The sequence below is a fragment of the Brachyistius frenatus genome, unplaced genomic scaffold, assembly GCF_029030835.1.
Source record: "Brachyistius frenatus isolate BFR_SWC_R1_liver_20210118 unplaced genomic scaffold, ASM2903083v1 Contig_68, whole genome shotgun sequence".
In the NCBI taxonomy this organism is placed as follows: domain Eukaryota; kingdom Metazoa; phylum Chordata; class Actinopteri; family Embiotocidae; genus Brachyistius; species Brachyistius frenatus.
The window spans coordinates 926,698-947,989 of NW_027210667.1; the positions used below are offsets into that span (position 1 = coordinate 926,698).

Below are 21,292 nucleotides of genomic sequence, written 5' to 3' on the forward strand. Positions count from 1 at the left end.
TGTATACACTGTATAATGTCATCTTACCGTCATCCATATCTGGAATGATTGTGATTTTGGCTGTGGGGAACTCCAAGCCCAGGCGGCCTCCCATGGGCATGCTGAGGGTTACGTTGAAGCTTTCCTCCTCTTCATACAGGGAGTCATCAATGATCACAACCCGGCAGGATTTCTCCATCTCACCCCTGTCGAAGCGCAGGATGCTGTGGTGGTCCTCACGCCTGGAGATGTAATCAGAGTAGGACAGCACTGTGGTGGGGACGGTGCCTGTGGCAGAAACTGAAGAGAAAACAGAATCACAGGAAAGTTAATGATCCAAACTATCCCACAAAACTTTTCTTCAGATAAAAATCAATATTTTAATATAGTTTCCTTTATCTTTAAAATCTCCTTTTTCACGAACAATGAAAGCTCTCTGCTTTCACAGGAAAGAGTAATTGAAGCAATCAAGACTATATTTACTCCCAATTTCTTTTCCTCAGTTACAGAGAAATTTAGATGCAAGATTGATCTTTATCAAGTCAAATCACTGATGAAAGGCAGACAAGCTTACAGGCTTCCTTTTTTCAGCTTGCGCCTACGTTTGATGAGCAGGAATGAAATTCTTTCAAACATTGAACAGACATACATAAAAAGCACAAAAGTCATTAGGGCTCCAGATTTATTATCAACTTGGCAACCTTGATCAGCTGCTGTACAGATGCTCAGCCGCAGTCCAGATCGAATTCCATAGAAGAGAGGTATTCAAGCTGAGTAACATTTGATCCAGCTGAGGTGGAGGGCAGCACTTAAGAAACTACACACTTTACTATGTCAACACAGTTGTTGTGTTACCTTGCTGGGTGTAGCATAGGACCATGAGCTCCTCACTGACATCTCCACTCCTGCGTACGGGGATAAGCAGCTCGCCAATGTCCTCCTCTATGTTGTACACAGCTGAGGGTATGAACACTGTTGACTCTATATGTGGGGAAAAATGTACATATCAGATCATTCATCTTACATAATGTGTTAATAAGATTAGCATTTAATGTCAATAAAACCATTAAATCATATTTGACTTCTGGTCTGAGGAAATTGCTTGTGCATGAAATTGAACGTGATGTGAATTGAAGTGAATTGAGATGAAGACGAGAGAAAAATGTCAGGATATCAAATCGCATTTCATTTTATGAAAAACCTCTAACTGACAGTTTTGCCCTCATTAAAGCTCCGATGACGATGTTCCATCGTTTTATTATAGCCCACCATCTACTTATTTTTTTTATAATAAATATCCTATCTATAATTAGTTTACACAGCATAACACAAACAAACTGAGATGTTTATTGACCGAGGAAGTGATGTGGAAGAATTGTAAGATAATGCTGTTCAGGAGAGAATTTTAATTAAAAAAAACAGTGTGAACTTCTAGCTCACACACGAAAAAGTCTATTTTTACTTGACCGAATCAATTGACGGCAATTTGAAAAGGTGTGTGAACACTGTTTCAAAGCAGATATTTTTTTCTCCGCATATGTTTTACTAGCAGCTTTCCATCTCTTTGTATTCTTCTCTCAGCTATGCATGAAATTCAGAGAGATAATGAGCTTGTAACATTTCAGCCTTGAGACCCGCAGAGTTAAACAGAGGTTTTGTATTCTTCTCATAGAGCATCGGGGTCGGACGCATAACTGGAGGGTTGTTAAGTCAACAAAACTGGACACTTCCTTTCTCATCCCAATGCAAACAGTGGCATTGGATGATGTGGCTACTTTTTGCTTGTTGTTTCCAGTCTGAGGTATTCTGGTCTTTTAATAATTTACTTTTTGCACATTCATTATGGCTGCCCCTGGGCTATCCATTTTTCTGCTTTCAGTGAAAAATAAGATGAAATACATTTGTATAAGCCTTTAGAGTTTATTTGACCTTGGGAGGCCAAGATAAATTTAAACTTTAAAACTATAAACAGCAAAATGATATGATAGTAGACATGTCTGTAGGAAGACAATGTCTGTTTGAGGAATTTTGCAGATACATATCTGCCGTTTGTTGTATTTTTTTGACTGCTCTGCAGAGACTGCTATTTTGTGAAACAAGGTTCACCGAAACATGTTAATTAGCACACATTGTTGACAGCAAATTCTGCTTTTTCCCCCAGTGGGGCCCTGTGGGAGGAGGAGAGGCATTATCCATATTTATATCACACAGTTCTCCATCTCAGGTCTCTTATAGTCAAGCTGCAGTTTTTGTTTTGTTTTTTCCCAGAAACTGTTCATCTGTTCTTGTAGTGCTTCCTCCATATTTACATTATCATCAGTTTACATGCAAGGCAGGTCAGTGTGGCTTCTGTATATTAAATCCTTCTGACCTTGTTAAGAGATACTAAAAGAGATATTTCGTTTTTTCGCACCATGTAGCCATCTTCATAATCAAGTTGGGTTCAAGATCAAATTAATTCATGTCAGTGTTCTTGTAAATGAATGCTATATTTAAACTACTGTGTGTTCTGATGCCCTGAGGAAAAATATTTTCCGGATCAAGGGATGTGGGTGGAAGGATTCCTAAATGGAGCAACCTGCTGCATCTTTGGACACTTAAACAGTTTAAATGACTTTCTTTGAATTTTTTTTTTTTTTTTTTTTTTTTTTGCCTACAAATTCCTTATCTTTCTTTGTTTTCATCAGTTTTAAATGCTCTAACCTGCAGATAAATGTTCGGTACAATCATATGTTCCTGGCAGTGAATGTTGGTAACTAGTTTGTCGTGAGTGTGTTGTGTAACTGAGGCTGGTCCCTTCATTCAGAATATAACTGACGTCTTTGTCTCTTCTTCAATAAGTCTTTCTGTAGTTGAGTATGAGTTAGTCTTTGCTGTAAAAACGTGGGATTGCTAAAAAATGTTCAATCAAACTCCATTGTAGCACGACTTGTAAAACCTGAATGTGCTGCTAGTTACACTAGAGCCTGGCACAATCCCCATGCTAAACAGGACAACGAAGTACATTTTCATTTAAATATTGAATCCCTGGGAGTGAAATCATTTCTGACCATCATCAGGGTCCAGGATCTCCACGGTAGCAACCTCCGGGAATTCAAGGGCTGCCATCACAGGCTCCGACAAAACGATCTGGAATGTCTCCGACACTTCGTACTCGCTATCTGACAGGATCCGAACCTTCCAGGTGGCCGTGGTCTGGCCGGGGTTGAACTGCACCTGTTTCTGGGACTTCCCCCGGAAATCTTTGTCTTTTTGTGCAGTGCCATCTTTTGTTCCAATACCTTAGGAAGGACATGAAAAAAGGCATCAGTTATTAGATAACGTGTAAAAATATCACAGCACCGCCAACCTTTACAACCACTTTTCATATTACTATACTTTTTTTGAATATATAATTGTATAATTATGAAAATTTATACAGTTATTGTCAATTAAGATGTTTTTTGTCTCCTATTAAAACCAGGAAAATGTCACATGCCAGTTGATCTATCTCAATAATATCTGTTCATCCTCTGGAGTCAGTTTCCAACCTCCCGTGTTTAAAAACATCATGGTAGAACAACCATGTATCCCTCATGTCAGCCTGGTCTCAACAGAAGGTGTGGGTGGCTGGCTTGCACTGTCTGACCTTCAGCATGTGAGCTCTTTGATGGAGCTTATAGTCACCATTGCTGTGACACTGGCAGGATTCCTGTACAGCAGGAGCACTGAAGCTGCTGAAACATCACACACCCTCTCCATTGTCTCTGCTAACTGGTCACCCAACACACAGCAGGGGTCTCACAGGAAATATAAATAAATCGCTACACACCCCGAGGCAATTTCTGCAAGCTGCCACAAATGTAGAAAGCAACAAATTATTGGGAAATAAAGCACTGGAAAAATGGGAAACCTTTAAAAAAAAAAATATATATATATATATATATTGTTTGTTTGTTCTCAACTGAGGAAGAAAGACTGAAATATCACAGTTGGACTACAAACAAGATCTTCAATAGACCTCAGATTGAGAAATGCAGTTAGATTTTTTTTTTAAATTCTTTTCTTTGTTGTAAATGGCCTTTAATAGGCAAGTACAAACAAGAAAAATACCTCTCCTCAAATACTCTGAGAGCTCAATGGAGCTTCAAAAACCCATTTCTGTCCCCTGCACAAAGCCTGGAGTGGATGCCCCTGATCACAGCAGTCGTTATGAAGCTTCACAGCAGGTGGGCTCGCTGTAACCTTCAAATTGGTGCTCTCCACTGGGCACACTAAACAGTGAAGCAATAGCCCACCAGTGGGCTCCTCTGATTACTATTCTCCAAGGCAAGCAGAGATATACCCGGTGTTCATTTGGAAACAAGTGACCACGGATCAGTTTTTATCGCATCACAACACTGAGGCAGATGGTTCGCAGTGCCAGGCTGCTCTGGTGGCTTGTTTATGCAAGTCAATCAACATGGTTTGCTGCTTTGACTCTCCTATCCTCATCACAGAGGAGGAAGAGGGAAACTCCTAACGATCACTGAGGAATTCATGAATGCTCTAGATTTTTTTTTAAGGCAGGATAACACCTTTCTGAGATAGGATATATGTTCTTACTTGTAGGAGGAATACTGCATTTTTGTTTTCGAAGCACCAGAACAGTTCAGTTCTTCTCTCTTTATAATAAATAAATAAATAAATAACAGTATTCGATCGCTATGCTGATCTTTGTTTCTCTTCCACTCCTCTTACCAGTGAGCCTGGTTCTCACAGGGGTTCTTTCTGTTAAAAGGGAGTTTTTCCTCCCAGCTGTCGCTCATGAAGGAATTGTTAAATTGTTGGGTTTCTCTCGATAACGTTGTAAAGTTCTGTTGTAAGGACTGTATTGTGTTATGTTCCCTGAAATAACTTGTGTTGTGATTTGCCGCTTGTCACAGTTCAACCTTGTGGTTTAGTTTTGCCATATTGGTTTCTTCCTGTCCCTATAGTCTGTTCTCATTGTTTAGTTGTCGTTCTGTATCTTCCTTGTCATTCAGTTATGTCTCCCTTTCCATTCAGGGTTTCATGTTCATTTGCTGTTTTATTTTGGTAACTGTCCTTGTGTCTTGTTTCAGTTGTCTTTACTTCCTGTCACCTGTGTCTGATTGTCTTCCAGGCCCTGATTGTTTCCAGCTGTGTTCAATTATCCCCTGACCTCCTTTGTATAAAGGGTGTGTGCTCCCTACTTCCTTTGTAAGATTGTCGTCGCTGCGACCTCTAAGCTGGGTGTCTTTGTGCTTCGAGCCATGTCGAATGAGTTTTATGTTTGACCTGTGTTTTCCCACCTCTTGGACTTTGTTTTTCCTTCAGGTTTTTTTTGGATCAAGGTCTGGATTTATGTGAGTTTCTGCACAGCTTTTGTATGAACTTATGTCTGTGGAAGTGTGAATTTCAGTGAAGGTGTCAAACTTGACTTATTATTGTTGTGCATTTGAGTCCAACCCCCTGAAATTGTGATAGCACTATATAGATCCAATTTAATTGAACTGAATAAATGATAAACAAAGTAAAATGTATGTTTTTGAACAAAAACATTTTTCACTCAAATTAATTATTAAAGCCTGCCATGCATTTGTGTTGCTTTCTAGAGATTTAAGCAACCTAAATGTCAAATGGTGCAAAAATTACAAACACAGATCAATGTAATACAAGGTTTCTTTTCGGTAAATGTTTTTCTTGGCTGGAAATTAAGATTTCCAAGCCTATTTGTTGAGACTAACAAAAATAGAACAGAGGGATGTATGATTAAGAAATCATTGCCTGATGGAGAGGAGGTAAACATGCACTCATTTAAAGTATTGAGAAATAGAAAACATTATTGCTGCTGGTTCTTTGAGGGCATTGTAAAAGCCAAAAAAACCACTTTCCTGTTTTTAATTTTTTTTTTTTAAGCTTTCCATCATCAGCATGGAGAGGTGCATCCTCCCTGCCTGATCCATCATCATTTGCCTTCATGCTAAAGTAATTATAAGATATCTGCACTGTGGAAAGCTTGTTTATTGTTTTAAAAACAAACAATAATATTTTTGAACATTTAAAAGATGTGAGGCTTGTTTTCTCTGGGCACTGAACGCAGTTAATCCAAACTTCGAAGGAGTGCTTCTTTAATTGATACTGTAACCATTAATAAAACAGTAGTGATGCTCCAGAAAAACATAAAGGACAATTATTTGATTTTTCGCCAAACCACCTTCACATATGTTTGATACTAACTTGCAGAGAGATCATTGTGGGAAAATCACAGCATATTGATTTTGCATTTTCTGTTTCTTTTGTTCTTGGATTTTATCAACATGAACAAAATGTACACATTTTCCCACTTTTTAATTGACTTCTATCAGTGAATTATTAATAACCATATCTGCCTGCACTACGGTACGATGATCTGTCTTAAGTTATGATTTTTTTCCTTAATTTCACTGAGGAAGAGCAGATATACTGTGCAGTGTAAAGGTTATTTTGTTTGCATATCACCAGAGAAATGTTTCATTAGTCTTGGTGCCCTGGGGCATACAAAGACACAGAAGACGGAACACTAAATGACCATAAGGGATTTGACCTTTTTGAGGTCATTTTAATCTCTCATCATCTTGATGGACAATAAATGTCAGCAATAAAACAGGCCATTGGTACCCGTGGTAAGAATCCCTGCCACTCATAAATGCTTATAGCAGCTTGTTTTTTCTTTTTTAAAACAGCGTGAACAGTTATTGCTTGTTTCGTTCTGGTCAGTAAATTGCCTCGACTAACATTTGGATTGGCGCCTTTCTATGGCCACTAACCTCAGGTGACCTTTCTCGTGCATACACAGTCCCTGAGGGATTGTCCTGCGCTATTGTGCGATTGGGATGTAAACACTGTCCAGAAGACAGAAGTGAAGGGTCATGACCTGTGAGACCCTCTGGGCTAACCTTACAACTGCTCTAAAATTGATCAAAGTATGTGCATGTGTGTAGTTGTCTGTGTGCTGTGAGTGGTGTCTATTGATTTGCTGGCCTCTAGCCCTCATCTTCAAGTAAACAAACACGAGGTGAAAAAGTTAGCGAAAGAGAAGGCATGAAAAATGCTTTCAAGGATTCCCAAACCACATCTAATGATAAGGAGTGAAAGGGATGTATTTATTAATCTTGTGTGTTTCTTAGTCTATTTGAATGTTACCCATCAAGATAACTAAAATAAGCAGATTTGGTGGTAAATTGGTCTAAAAGCAAAGCATTCAGTGGGTAGTTGGTGGTATGGATACACCAAGTGTTTCAAAAATGGCCATCAGCAGATCTTGTGATCTAGTCTTTTCATGAAAAAAAAAAAAAATCTATCATTTATCCTCTGGCACTTTTTTTAATATTTCTTCTTACTACTTTCTTTTATTTTGAAGTATATCATTATTATTATTATTTTTATTCATAATGACATTCATCTATTAATTATTTTGGTGCTTATCTGGAATCAGATCAGGCTCAATATTTATGCCAAAATAAAGTTTAATAAATTACAATGCATGCTCTTAGTTTTTTTTATTTTTTATAATTGGACACCTAAAATGGAATTAGTGCTGTAAGTAGCTATAGATGAACTGTACTTACTAATGAATGAAGTCTCCCCCAAGTATCCCCGACGTTTCAGCACCACCTCCAGGAACTTCACCTCCTCATCCACCACGTAGTGTTCCTTCTCTAATGAGATCCAAGCCCAGTTCAGACGGAACTGTTGGTTCTTCAGTTTGTTGCCTCCTGTAAACAAAAAATATTTAAGTTAAAGACTTTAAATGTATTCCTAGAACTGAGCATACAGCCAAAGAGAACAGAAGAATTAAATGGACTAACCAGGGTTTTGAAAATGAACAGAACATTTTGTTACTGGGGTGACTCAGAAACTTTCAAACGCTTTGAGGAGGATTTTTTTTGGAAACCTTTAGAAGCTGACTCTGACTCCTACCCAGCACTGAGTCTTTCATGCATGCAAAGACCTTATGCAAAGGCAGAGTTTGTACCATCTAATTGCTTCATTTCTAATTAAGATAAAAGGTGTCTGTTTCCTGTCTGAACTGGGTTACTTTATCCTTTTCCTTTTGAAGTTGCATTCAAAGGCTGAACCTACACTCCTGGAGGGCACGGCTACTGCCATTTGACCATAAAGACTCCAAACAGAGCAACATACACAGGTATCAAACACGCATACACAAACCACAAATGTGCAAAGATGTTCAGATGGAGACTCTCACACACAAATCCAGTAATTTTCAGAGCAAGGGCTTGCAGCCTGAATTATATTACAGTGGTTAATACAAATCTGAGTGCATCCCTCAGGTTGCACAGTGAGACCTTCTGCTTGGGACTGTAATGGATGAGGATAGTAAGATCCAGATGAGTGAGCCACTAAACATCCAGCAGTTCAGCAAGTGGTAGAATAAAAGTGAAACTGCCGGGAGGTTGCAGGGACATTGTTCAGAGGTCTCCGAGTTGCTTCTGTTGTTGGTGTTAGGCACAACTGAGAGTCTCTACCGCGCCTCACCCTTCTTGTTACAGCTAGTAAATCTGTCACATCCAGCCGACCGCTCCACTGTGTCCATTTCCTAACTCGTTGCGCCGGGTGAAACCCATACACATTCACCCCGGGTGTTTTATCATGTGTGAGCATGCATGACTCTATACGCGTGTGTGTGTTTGTGTGCACATGTCTGTCTGCACCTGTTCCGAGCTTTTCCCTGCAGTCTACATCACACAGAGTAAAATTGGGCTTTAATGCCCCTGACTTTGAAGCTTTGTGACAATATAGTGCAATAGTTGGAACAAAAGGACCGAATCTGTGTGACGTACAAGGACAAGGAGCACTGAGAGCTCATTTGAATCACTTAGGTTATTAATCTCTAAAGGATGCAGAGGTACTTCATTTTTTTTTCAACCAGATAGAGGACTTAAAGTTGTGAAACATTTTCCTTTTCCTTATTTTGTCAGTAGAGTCTACCAAAACTTCTGTATAGACGAGGAATACAGAAAACATAAACTGATGTTCCTCAGAGATCCAGTTCACACAGACTCAATGATCTCAACACTGAGCTGTAAGTGGGACAAAAGGCTCAGTACGTAAAGCCTGAGCAGAAGCTAGACTGTTTTCTCTGTAAAATTAACAAGAGCGTGAATAATTTAGTAATATAATGCATTTTGTATTTCATTAAATTCTCATGAACAATATTCTGGTATGTTTGATGTTGGGTCTTGTTGTTCGACACAACACTTCAATAAATCTGTGTACAGCAGTGTTAATGACGAACCTTATAACTCAAACAACTGCCTCCCTCAGTTAATACTAAAGTAAAAAATGGCCTCAATATTTTCTTGAAAAAAAACTAACATTTTAAAATGCAAAAGTTTGGATATCTCATTGATCAAAATGTCTCTGTAAAATTTTTTTTAATTTTTTTTAAAATCCGATTTCTAATCTCTAATGCTGGCGCTCACTTTTGTCTGCATCCTGTCATTGTGCAATAACCATTTTCTGTTCATGCCAAATAAGCTGCTATTACTGATGGCAATTTTCAGTATTTTATGTGCTTTCCAGTATCTTATGGCAAAATTTGCATCACTTAAGGCACATAAATGATCGTAAGACCAAGAGACAAGTTGTTTGGTAAATCAATCTGAGATTTACCAAAGCAAGAAGAAAAGCAATTCAATCAAACACCCAACATGATGTCTGCAAAGAAAACACATTTTTCGGGAAAACAATTGTTGGCACCACACAGTGTGTTCAAAGCAGTGAATGTTGCTCATGTAAAAGATGACTCCTATTGTACCATACTAGCTGGTAATAAAGACGCTTATGAAAAAGTGATATATTTAATGAGCAAGAATACATTCTTGAGGTCTACCGCAGTCTGGGATTTGAGCTCCCTGTGTGTTCCCCAGTGTTCTTCTGGAGACAGGTGACCTGTGTGTGACAGGACCTCCCTACACCATTTAGATCAAAGCCAGCAGCATGGCACTAATGCCACCGGTAAACACTGCATGTGTGATCTCTGAGCTGTGGAGACAGTCTTCCAGTTAGGCAATGGAAACAGAGAAGGTCATGGCTATTAATGTGACTGCACTTGTTCGCCCAGACATTGTAATAGTTAGTATGTATAGCATTGCTAATGCATTTGATAATAATTCAGTGTATTTGAAACCAGTTTATTTGCACAATCAAACATTCAGGAAGGGCCAATTATAAGGATTTAGCCAAAGTATGTAATACATTAACAATTTAAATTGGTGATGTGTTTTGCATAGGTGTTCATATGACACTAACGAACAAGCCTAGATATCAAACTAAGCCTCAAAGAGGGTGCTCTGCTTTTTGAGATGAATCACATTAAACACCTGTTTGCCGTCACCAGTTTTTAAAAACTCAGCTGGCTTCATCAATTATTCATTTTCTCATATCCAGCAAGGTCTGAAGAGAATACATCCCCAGACTTCAATTTCAAACCTCAGAGAAATGACTTATGTTTTCAATTAATACCACGGCACATACAATCCCAGAATGACATGAGCAAACACGGAGTTTAGGAGGCCTTCAGGTCTCTGTAAAGCTTCAGTGTGGCCTTCAGGGAGCTGGGGAGTGGAGGTGCTCATTTCCAGAGGACCACTTCACTCCCCCAGATTTCTTTCTAATTAAGATAAGCAGGGGTTGGAGTAAGTCCACTTCAAAGAGGCCCCAAGGAAAACACCAGAGTTAATCTGTAACTAGGTCTCACAGCATTGACACAGAATTGAGGGAACAGTATTGATATCTCTTCTGCCTGGGTCTTGGCGCACGACTTAGGCTTAATATTTCCACATAATACCCATTTTTGAAGAGAAATCTTTATTCAGTCACTGAATCGACTGCCTGCCTGTCGTCGGTCTAGTTGGTTTCCAAAATGCTTTTAAGCACTCGGAGTGCAAGTCCCTCAAAATATTACTGACAACAAACTGTCAACATTTACAATTTTAACTCCTTAATGAGAGACAAGCTTGTGTAAATAAGATCATTTCACAAAAACACTTGTTCAGTTCATGAAGCTGCACCAGTTCTGTCCACTCCGAGTGGATGTGTGATGAGGGACAGAAGCCTTTTGAGAGGGGCCAAAGAATGTTTGAGGCTGCTCTGTGCCAACTTGGTGCCCCCGTCTCCTCCCTGTATACATGTTGCAGACAGCCCTTATTTGGTCACTGTCAAGCATCATGGGGCCCCATGGACCCTCGCCTGCTCATTCAACCAGGCAGACAGACAGACGGGCGGCCCTTCGCCGGCAGAGACAGCCCCACACTGATTAGGCAGGATAAACTGTGACTAGCCTATGAATCCTGTTCAATACACACAATACAGCTAAAAATACTTAATGATCATATCGTCCAAATTGACTTCCAAACTAATCTATTGCAGCATTAAACCATCAAGTAACACATAGCCAGATGAACAACTGTGCAGAGGACGACCAAAGTGATTTTGGTTGGGTGTTACATGTGTGATTTACAACGAATCCTTTCAAATGCAATTAAAAACAGACCACAGTAGAAGACAAAGCCAAACATTTTGCTTTACAATATTCTCATTTAATAATAAAGGCATGAAATGTGGTGAAACATAACCTCTATCTACCAACTGTACAACTCTTCACAGCTGTAGTAAAGGAGACAGGAGGCCAAGCAGTTTTAGCTTTCAATTACATATTCATTTTACAGGATTTTAAATTGGAAGGACTTTTATGTCGTCTCCATTTAAAATAAATTTTAAAGTGACAGTTACTGATTTCCCTCAGAACTAACAACACCACAAACGGTAAAGATTTTTTTCTGTTTATGGTAACCATTTGTTTAGGCGCATAAAAATACTTAATAAGGATAATGAAATGCTGGATAGGGACTTTTTGCACCTGCACTGGGAGCCACAGAGTCTAATGAAGTACTATGCTTCAGATGCTTCACTCATATTAATTACAAAATTCATCAAAGCCCCCAAATCAGATGATATTTTTCTCAAATAAACAGCAGAAAAAGTAATTGTCTACAAAAATAACTATAATAATAATTATTTTTCATGCTTAGACCTCAGCAACAGAATCAAAACATTGCATTGAGTTTTTCTGTTTATTCAACATTTGGATTTGAGCAAGACATCACTCCAACCACTGAACAGACTGTCATAAAGCCGTGGATTAACTGGATTAATTTTATGACCTCTATGATTTCACTCATTTTAGACCTTTGACAAGGTACTTTATGTTAATATTCAGGATTTACAGATCAGATTTCCTTGAAATTTGTTACGGCTCTTAGGTCTGTTGCGGCTACCCATGATATTTAGGACACTCCATGAGATTCCCTTTTGAGGCAAGACTTTAATACAGTGTGTATGATGAACATTGTATCATCTAGAGGATGCTGGAGGGATTTTAGGCTTTTAATCTTGTTTTAATTTCTGTTATAAAAGCAGTTGCGCCTTCAAGAAATTCACATTTTTAGCTGACTTTTAGGTGATGGTCAGCTGACTTAACATGTAATTTAGAGAAAAATCAATACGTAATTCTGTTCTGGGGAAACGGCAAAGATTAATTTCTGTGATGAAAGTAAACATATTCCATCATCATAACTTTGAACTTTTTAAAATGACCTGTCTTTGAGGTGCATAGTGTACCAGAGCATATCAGCATACTTTTCACCTCTCCAATTAAGGGAAAAGGGATATGATAATCCTGTCGAAGGAAAAAAAAGAAAGCACATAGCGGAGCAGAGAGGGGGAGAGCAATATGGTCTAATCACCCTAAGCTTTGTATCTGCTGTAATGAGTAAGGAGTTGGCCGGGGCTTGAAAGATTTAGAGCAGTTATGATTTCACAGGCCCTAAACCGTTTTCTAGCAGCACAGCCTTTTGGTCTGTTGTAAAACGCGGGCCCTTTCAGAGGGGTCCTTTCGGGCTGCTGTTGCCTCCGTGTCCACTCTGACACAGTGGTCACCCTGAGGCGAAGAAAAGGCCAGAGGTGCTTCGGAACAAAAGTGCCAGGTCAGAGAGCCTTGCAAGGCTTAAAGCTAGCAATGCTTTGCTCTCAGCAGGGAAAGTTCTTTAAGATTAACAGCTGAACCACAACTATAGAGGTGATTAAACTCTTAGTGTGCTTTCCAAATTTGGAATACAATTGCTACAATTACTTTTATCCTTTAATGACCATTTCATGAATAGGTTTGTTAAAGCTATTTAGAAACGGTTTCATTGCAATAAACAAGTGGTGTTTAGTTACACTGTAAAAACAAAATCTAATTATGCATCATTGTGCAGCCTTATGCTGGCAAAAAACAACAAGACCGACAAACTACAACTCCTCAGAGTCCGTACATAACATACATTAAAATAGTTGGATGAGCACAGAAACTGATGATGCTCATGAGAACAAGAATGCTGAACAAGTAACCACCATCCACTCAGTGCTTTACAAAATAAAGCACTTCACTGTATGGTTTATAATCTAAATGTTGTCCTCCACCCAGTGATTGACAGTAGGAACCATTTTAGGCAAAGCAACAACCTTCCCCCTGCATGTGCACACTTTCAGTCTTTGATTCCAAATTGCAGCATGAGGTTGTTGTGGAAACGGCACAGCGACTTTCCTTCGGGGTCAAGTTGGAGCCCCTCTTGCATGTGTGGAAAAGCAATGAGGAATTCCCAGAGCTCTTATTTCAGATGGGGCTCCTTTATTAGTGGCCCAGGAGAGAAATACAGCAGAGGAAATGCTGTACAATGTGACTGCAGGGAAAGGTCACTGCTGTCCCGGGAGTCTGCTTCACGCTCCAGGACCCTCACACACTGCCACAAATGACGTCATTTGTCGGCCGCTACAGAGAACACTTCAAGTAGGGAAATAACATTTTTGAAATTATAAGGGAAGATCTAAATTTAATTTGCTAAAAATACAAATTATGTATTTGCTAAGGGCAGTTTTTCTCAAATTACTGACATCATATACATGCAAACGTCAACGTTTTTTTTTGTATAATCCTTTTTAGCCGAGGCCTGAAATGTGCTTTAGAATATTCGCAGAAGATTAGCGAGTACCTCTGCAGATAGCTAACTCTGAACGCACAACTCTGCAGTGGATCTGCTAGGTTGTGGTTCGTCCAACCGAGGGCACAGAGTGTCCTGCCAAGCACACAAGGTCGGGACCCATCCCTGCTTATCTGTAGGGCTGGAAAACAGACTGATGCCACGTGGGTGGGCGCAAAGTGTTTGAAAGTTTTTTTTCCTTCTTTTCGATGAAGCTAGAGTTGTTAACAAGAGTATGATTCAATCTTCATCTTGCTGTTCAATACAAAAGGCAGTTAAAAAACTTAAAGTATAAATCCACTGACATGCAGAGACCTTTTTTCTGTCTGGCCTCTCTCAGCAGGATGGTGGCCACTGCACCAAAAAACCTGAAAAGATTAAACGTCCAGGTCTCCTATATTTCTATACGAGATCCAAAAGAGGTATAAAAGCCGTTGGTGAGGGCTTTTCTTACTTTGGTTGTATAGGTGAGGTCACACAAAGTGCTCCCTGATTGCCCTTGAATAGCATTCCTGTCTGTCAAAGCGAACGCGGCCTCGAGTGTCTTAATTAACAGTTGGCCACACTGTTTAGAGAGCAAAAGCCTGAACTCTCAATAGCAAGGGAAGTAACAACAAAAGGCTGAATTAGCAGCTACAGGGCTTTCTATGGCGTTCACATGTAAAGGTCAGTGTGGATTTAAAATCAAGAGTTTCTCACTCATTATCACTCAATTATGTGGAGCTTGAATGCGCTGATGCATGGGTAGCTGAAGCAGATCTGGCAACGCTTCTGTGGGCCTCTAGAAAAACATGCATACGGAGAAAACTGTAAAAAAAAATATCCAGGACTTTTGTACAACACTTATGAAGTCATCACAACACCTCCCACAACAGTACGTTGTAAAGGAATAACATGCTTTTTGAGCTTATCATGGAAAACAAAACAAATATTTTCAAGTCATGTCAGACATGACCTGTATGAGGAGATGAGCTCATGGAGACAAAAATATGTCTCTGTCCCAGCAGCTGAAAGGCTCCCATTGTTACAAGTTCATGTGTTAAATGTATCTCAACTTTCCAGTGTTGCTGGTGGCTGAACAGAAAGGAACAGAGGCAGTGAAACAACAAGGAGGTACAAGTGGAAGTGTGAAAATGTGAGAAAAAACAAAGCAACATATGGATGCAGGGAGACAGGACTTGACAAAGAGAGGGGGACGTGCTTTTTCTTGACCATTGAATGCAGTGTTTGCTCTCTTGTCAGACCGAATAATGGTGAACTGTTTGCTGAAAGCAGCAGCGTGAGGCCATAGAATATAAAACCCCATCCCAGTCTCACAGACTCATGTGCTCCATACTAATAAAGCCGGGTATTTGTTGAATCTGTTCTAAGGGCCGGCCCCCACTGGTTTAATTTATAACATGTTTCTGCTGCATTTCACAGTTGTTACTTCCAAATCCTGACATGTAGGAAGGCCTTTGCCTGAGAGGAAAATGCTGCCTGAACTGCTGTAATGGTAATTCCCAAAGACGTGTTAAATGACTCTTATTCCTTTGTTTATGAAGGGAGAAAAGGAGCCATCAAGTAGAACTGTTCAAACCTGCATGTTAAAGATAAACATGCTGTTCCGCCTTCAAGAAAAGAGAGAGGAACATGTCTGAGGATTTATGGTTGTTATTGTATGCTCCTTGTAATATTGGACTGTAGATTAGTCTGTGCAGTGGTACGGACCCTGGGTTCAAAAATAAGTGCTGCCATGTTCAAAAGAAGACTACTTTGAAGGACGCTTGTGAAATTTTGTTTAAACGCTCAAACTACAAACAGTTTTCTTTGAATTATTGTAAATACTTCTGGATGTCTTTTTTGAAGACTGTGATTCTTATGAGTGAGAAATGTCCAAGAACTTTTGGTGCTCACTTTTGTTGTTGCAGGGAGAAATTTTGCGAAATGTAACTGCTGTATCAGATTGCTCTGTTGTCTAGACCTGCACCTTCCGGCCTTTCTTGCTTCCTCTCATCCCATGTGCTTGCTAATATGTTACTCTTCACTCAAAGCCCATGTCCTGGAAAACTAAGATAAGCCCATGCATGGTCTAGTTAATTTCAGGCAGAAAGACATTCCTCAGTATTCTTCATGCGGGGAGGGTTCATCTGGGCTCTTCACATTTCCCTAACTGACTGTTCAAGACACTGTCAATTATTTTTTTTAAACATTTCTTAAACTTATATGGGACAAAAAAAAAAAAAGAAAACAAAAAAGAATTTGATTTGAAATTAATATAATGTTCTGCAAGAACTGACACACAAATCTTGTATAATTTCCAAGAGAACATATGTTAAATAAAAAAAATTAAAAAACACTTGATGAACAGTGTTGTGCAGGTTAAAACCAGAGGAGCTTAAAAAGAACGGTGTTTTAGTTAAAGGTTGCATTGCAATAAAAACAACACAGATACTGATTTACTGATGGCACCATCTACATTTTAAATAAGACTTTATTTCACTTGAAGTTCAAGTCATTTGATGACATAAAGAGTGCAATTGGAAACCTTCTATTTTAAAAGTTGACTGTTCAGAGATGTAATGTGGACCACAAAGGTGAACACAAAACATGTGTTTGAGGGACTCGTATCCTCTTAGAAATGTAGAGAAGCAGTGTACACCCTTCAATTATGAGTCTGCTTTTTGTGTACAGGTAATGAAGTCTATGGCAAATATCAAAATCAATTCTATTCATACGCAGATGAGGTTTCATGCAGGGCTTACCTACATGTGAGCTTGCACAACTTGACAACACAGGTGGTGTGAAAAGAGTGAACTGCACATCAGCACATTCACGCCATCACTGTAGGCTACAGGAAGCAGCTTGACGCTTTGCCCCCATCAATACTGAGACCAACAGAGCACTTCTTTCTTTCATCTCCTCTGAATGCTCCTCCCTCCCGTTTCTCAACAACATGAGTTCTTATATCCTGCACATCAGCCTACACCTATAGAAGGCATGTGGTGGTGGAGGTGGTGGTGAGTGGGAGGTTGATCCAAACACAGAATCCCCGAAAGGTTTCATCATCGCCTTTTATTAAATGAGAGCCCTGTTAGTTTCAAGACACACTCCTACCGTGTGTGGAAATGAAAACCTTCTCAAAGGACCTCGCATCAAACTGTGTAAGATTTTAAACTCTACTGCATTGTATATTTTCTTGGCATACTGACATGCTGATGATATCAAAATGAAATAAGCTTTTCTTGATCTACATCACAGCACAGTAATCAAACGAGATGACGGCTTGAAATCAAAGACAAAACAGTTTTCAATTAAACTGTCATTGATGCCCAGCATCTTGATGAAACATTCCAGCTGTGCCAGCTTCATCTCTGATTATGAAATCAGGCAGCTGGCCCCGTGACAGATAGATAGAGGGTGCGTTGTGTGTGCGAATATACATAAAAAGGGCGTACAAAAGCTGTGTACTCCGCATCGGGTTCCAATCGTGAAACCCGGGCTCAGTTGAAGAGAGTTGTGACATTCAGCCTCAGCCCAGCTGTCGGAGGCTTATCATGCAGCAGGGCTGACAAGAGCAGCTCCGGCCCACTGCTGGGATTCAGTGGCCAAAAACACATTATCCAGGGTGATTTTGCAAAACTGAACAAAAGCTCTGCTGCTGTGGAAAGAGCGATGTCACAGCAGCAACTGTACCATTACTGTCACTCAGAATTTCTACCGTTTTATGGTGCTGTCAGATTTGTTAAAAAAAAAAGTCTCATGAAAACATTTGATACAGTCAGGACCAAAATCAAACATGACACAAATGAAATGCTCTGATAAGAGACTGGCACTTTAATTTGGCCTTCATTATAATTTGGCAAAACATTCCAGGCTTGTTTTTTTTGTTGTTGCTTCTTTTAAATATATTTCATGCATGTATTCATCAGGTTTTCTATAATTAATATGTGTGGGACTGTCCTTCAAACAGACTACACAAACTTTAGCCTGCAAGCTCTTTTCCACAAAACAGGGATTTTTCTCCAAATACTAGAACGAGAACATCCCCGGTTCTGCTACACTGACATCCTAAGGCAATTATGAAGACACATATCACCATCCTCAGAACAAGCCTGGGCCTGGGGTTTCTATACTTTTGGGAATGTGCCTTTGCTTTGTTAACTCTGGCCCCATACACTTAGTTTGGCAGTATTTTAAGACAGGGGGGGAAAAAGAATCATCAAGCAGGGTTCACCTCCTGTTTTCTGAAGGGAAAATTAATTGCGCCAAAGATTCTTCGTGACAATGACCAGAAGGAAAAATACATCAGACATTGTGGTGGCTCTTCTGAATCATTGTCTTTCATTAATACATTTGGGGCTCTTTATTTCCTGTCCCACGCAGCAGACACATCTGAGGAAGCGGAATATGTTTCTGACTAAATATGGACTGTTCGGCAGTACTCAAGAGAAAAATATACTATAAAGGAGGAAGTGAAGTAAAACGTTAACACACAAGCTGATAGTAAACCAACAGTCTTGGCCAAAGCAAACCCAAAGAAAAAGACAGAAAATCCTTCATGTGCTAATTCAATGCATGATTCATAATTGAACAATGAAAGCCCACGTCAACATGTTTTGGCTTAGTGGCTTTTTGGGATGAATCAATCATTAGTAATGGCTTATTTCATCTTTTTCTAAGAGGAATTACATTGGTTCAAGTCTGCTAGATCACAATGGATGTTTGATTCCTTTATTGATCGTTTATCACTTCTTTGCTGAGTCACTGCAGCTCTTGCCAGGTATGCCTTCACCTAAGTCATCTCTGCTCTTCACAAACACATTAAAGGAAAATGAATTTGCAGATATATCTCGTTATCCTGCGTTGAAACGAGAAGATGGGGTAATCAACACTGCAAAAATAACTGCAATGCAGACTGGTGAGAAGATTACAACAGAAAGTTATCTACTGACGGCATAAGGGGCCGGCAAGAGACACAAATCACTCTCTAACTAAAACGATTAGCCTAAATCCTTTCTGTAATTCAGTTTTTTCATCCCCAAAGTGAAGCAGCTGTTACCCAGGAATAGCTCTATAATCAACTCCCAGATGTTTTATCACAAAAAAATGTCTTTCTATCACAATAAAATGACTATACCTAACATTTTATTAGCTGCTGCACAGATGGACAGTGAAGAAAACCTAACACCCTGAAATCTCTTTAAAACACAACAACCGGACCAGCTATGTAATTTGCAGCAGCTTACTGCATACTTTATGAATATGATTCATACCATAGCTCCCAAGGACAGAGGAATGTTATACCCCCCCCAAGAAAAGTATAGGAGAGACCGTTTCATTAATAACAGGATAGAAAAACACTGCAAAATTGCACAGTCATCACCTATGCTGTGATGGGGATATTATAGCATACACAAATCCTATACTAACCTCACAACTGCATGTGAGTGCATGTTCTACCTTACGTTTGTTGTGCTCCAGCACGCTATGGGGAGTAAAATAATCCCACCCTAACCTGGAATTAAAGACAAGGGGAGACGAGGGAGATGGAGTGTGCGCTCGGTGTCACAAGTGATTACACACAGATAACATGAAGGATGTTGACAACCAACATATCAGATGTTACTGCCAGCCCAAAAGGTTCAGAGGATTTATAAGTCTGAAGCACTCATGGTGACCTGAACTTATCTTGTTTCATGAAGCAGAAATAACAAACAACAAATGCTTGTTGAGGTGGGCTCTGCAGAAATGCGTTAGAAACTGGAGAGGGGAAACATTCCTCTCTTTTTCGAGGGTTTAAATGAAAGAAAAAGTGCTCCAGTCAGGAATTTGTTCTATTTTGTACACTACAAACTGAATGACTGACTTAAATTCTTTCTGCTTCTTAATCTGAATAAGTCTCATTAATAAAACGGGAAACATGAGGGAACTGAACTTTTTGTGGAGTTTGACCTTCAGAGATGGCAAATTTTTGTATGCACCAAGCAATTAATGATCTTTTTCTGCTGCTGTCACTCAGTGAAGGAAAAGAAATAAGGTGGTTTGTGCGTCTGGAATGAAAAACAAAGACCGCAGCAGTGTGTCTGTCATTACGGACATCCGTGATGATGATTGACTGGCTGGAGGCAGACAGGGGTTTAGCTCCACAAACAACTGCATGGAAATGCCAGGGCTTGTGTGTGCTCAGGTAAGCTCACCTCAATGCACCTGAATCCCCAGGAGACAAGGGGAGGCCTGGAGTCCACCGAAACACGGCAATTAACTGACTCAGAATGACAAGGGCAGCCCCCCTCCCACGCACAAACGCACACGCACACGCACAAGCACACACACACGCGCGCACACACACACACACACACACACACACACACACACACACACACACGCGCACACACACACACCAATCTTGTTCTAAACAAGACACTTTCTCAGTTATTAACCGGCTTTCAAGGTCCTGCCTCTGTTCGTGACTGTGCTGTCCAGGTGTGATGTTTCTCTAAAACCGTGAACAGATACCCACAAATTAATACATGTAGTTTCAGTCCTCTGTGATGAATCATTCAAAGCTTTGACAAGCTTCACAAATAATGACACACACACAAACAGCTCTTGGAAAATAAGCCATGTCATTTCCTTTTTGGTGAAAGCATCTTAAGCACCACAGTAAAAAACAAAAAATAAAAAACAGCACTCGGTGGCAGCTTCTGAAATGAAAAATAAACTGCAGACAGGAGAAAATTACACATAAAGTCCTGAAATTACCAACAATTAAATGGCTGCAGACTGTTACAAAAAATGCACAGAATCATTTGGAAGTAAATTCAAAAATGTTCTGTTTTCTTTACACCCCAACAAGGTTAAAAGTAATGTTTAGGTCAGACTTTCAGAATCTAACTAATCACAAAGCACTTTGGGATGTGGTCAAATTTTAATTTATATTGAAAAGTATCTGTTGTCTTTAAGTAGCCAAGTTAATTGGGGGAAACACTTAAAATGTTATTTTAAAACTTAATTTGTCGAACTAAACAACAATTTACTTCGTATTCGTCATCCTTTTTAGTGGTTCTTAAACATCACCTGCCCACTTAAAAGGTCGTTACTTCAAATTCAACTGGGCCAAACACTAGACGAGAGAAAGTCAGGTCCAACATCACATCATGGCTATGAATCTGCTATTCTCAGTGAAAACGGAGTAGGAAGCAGCAGATGCATCGCCACAGAGAAGCAGCTGACCTCCTGGCAGCTCAATTTAAGACTGACTGTGCCCT

At 39.7% G+C, this 21,292-nt stretch overlaps 1 protein-coding gene across 1 annotated transcript in view; it reads right to left on the bottom strand.

Annotated features, from left to right (window-relative positions):
• frem2b (FRAS1 related extracellular matrix 2b) overlaps positions 1-21,292 on the bottom strand; it is a 50,953-nt gene that overhangs the window by 21,310 nt on the left and 8,351 nt on the right. Inside the window, exons 3-6 of the mRNA XM_069707409.1 lie at positions 7,569-7,715; positions 3,030-3,260; positions 835-960; positions 28-279 (exon numbers count right to left, since the gene is read on the bottom strand). Of these exons, the coding sequence (XP_069563510.1) occupies positions 28-279; positions 835-960; positions 3,030-3,260; positions 7,569-7,715 (756 nt within the window). The remainder of the gene's footprint in view (positions 1-27; positions 280-834; positions 961-3,029; positions 3,261-7,568; positions 7,716-21,292) is intronic.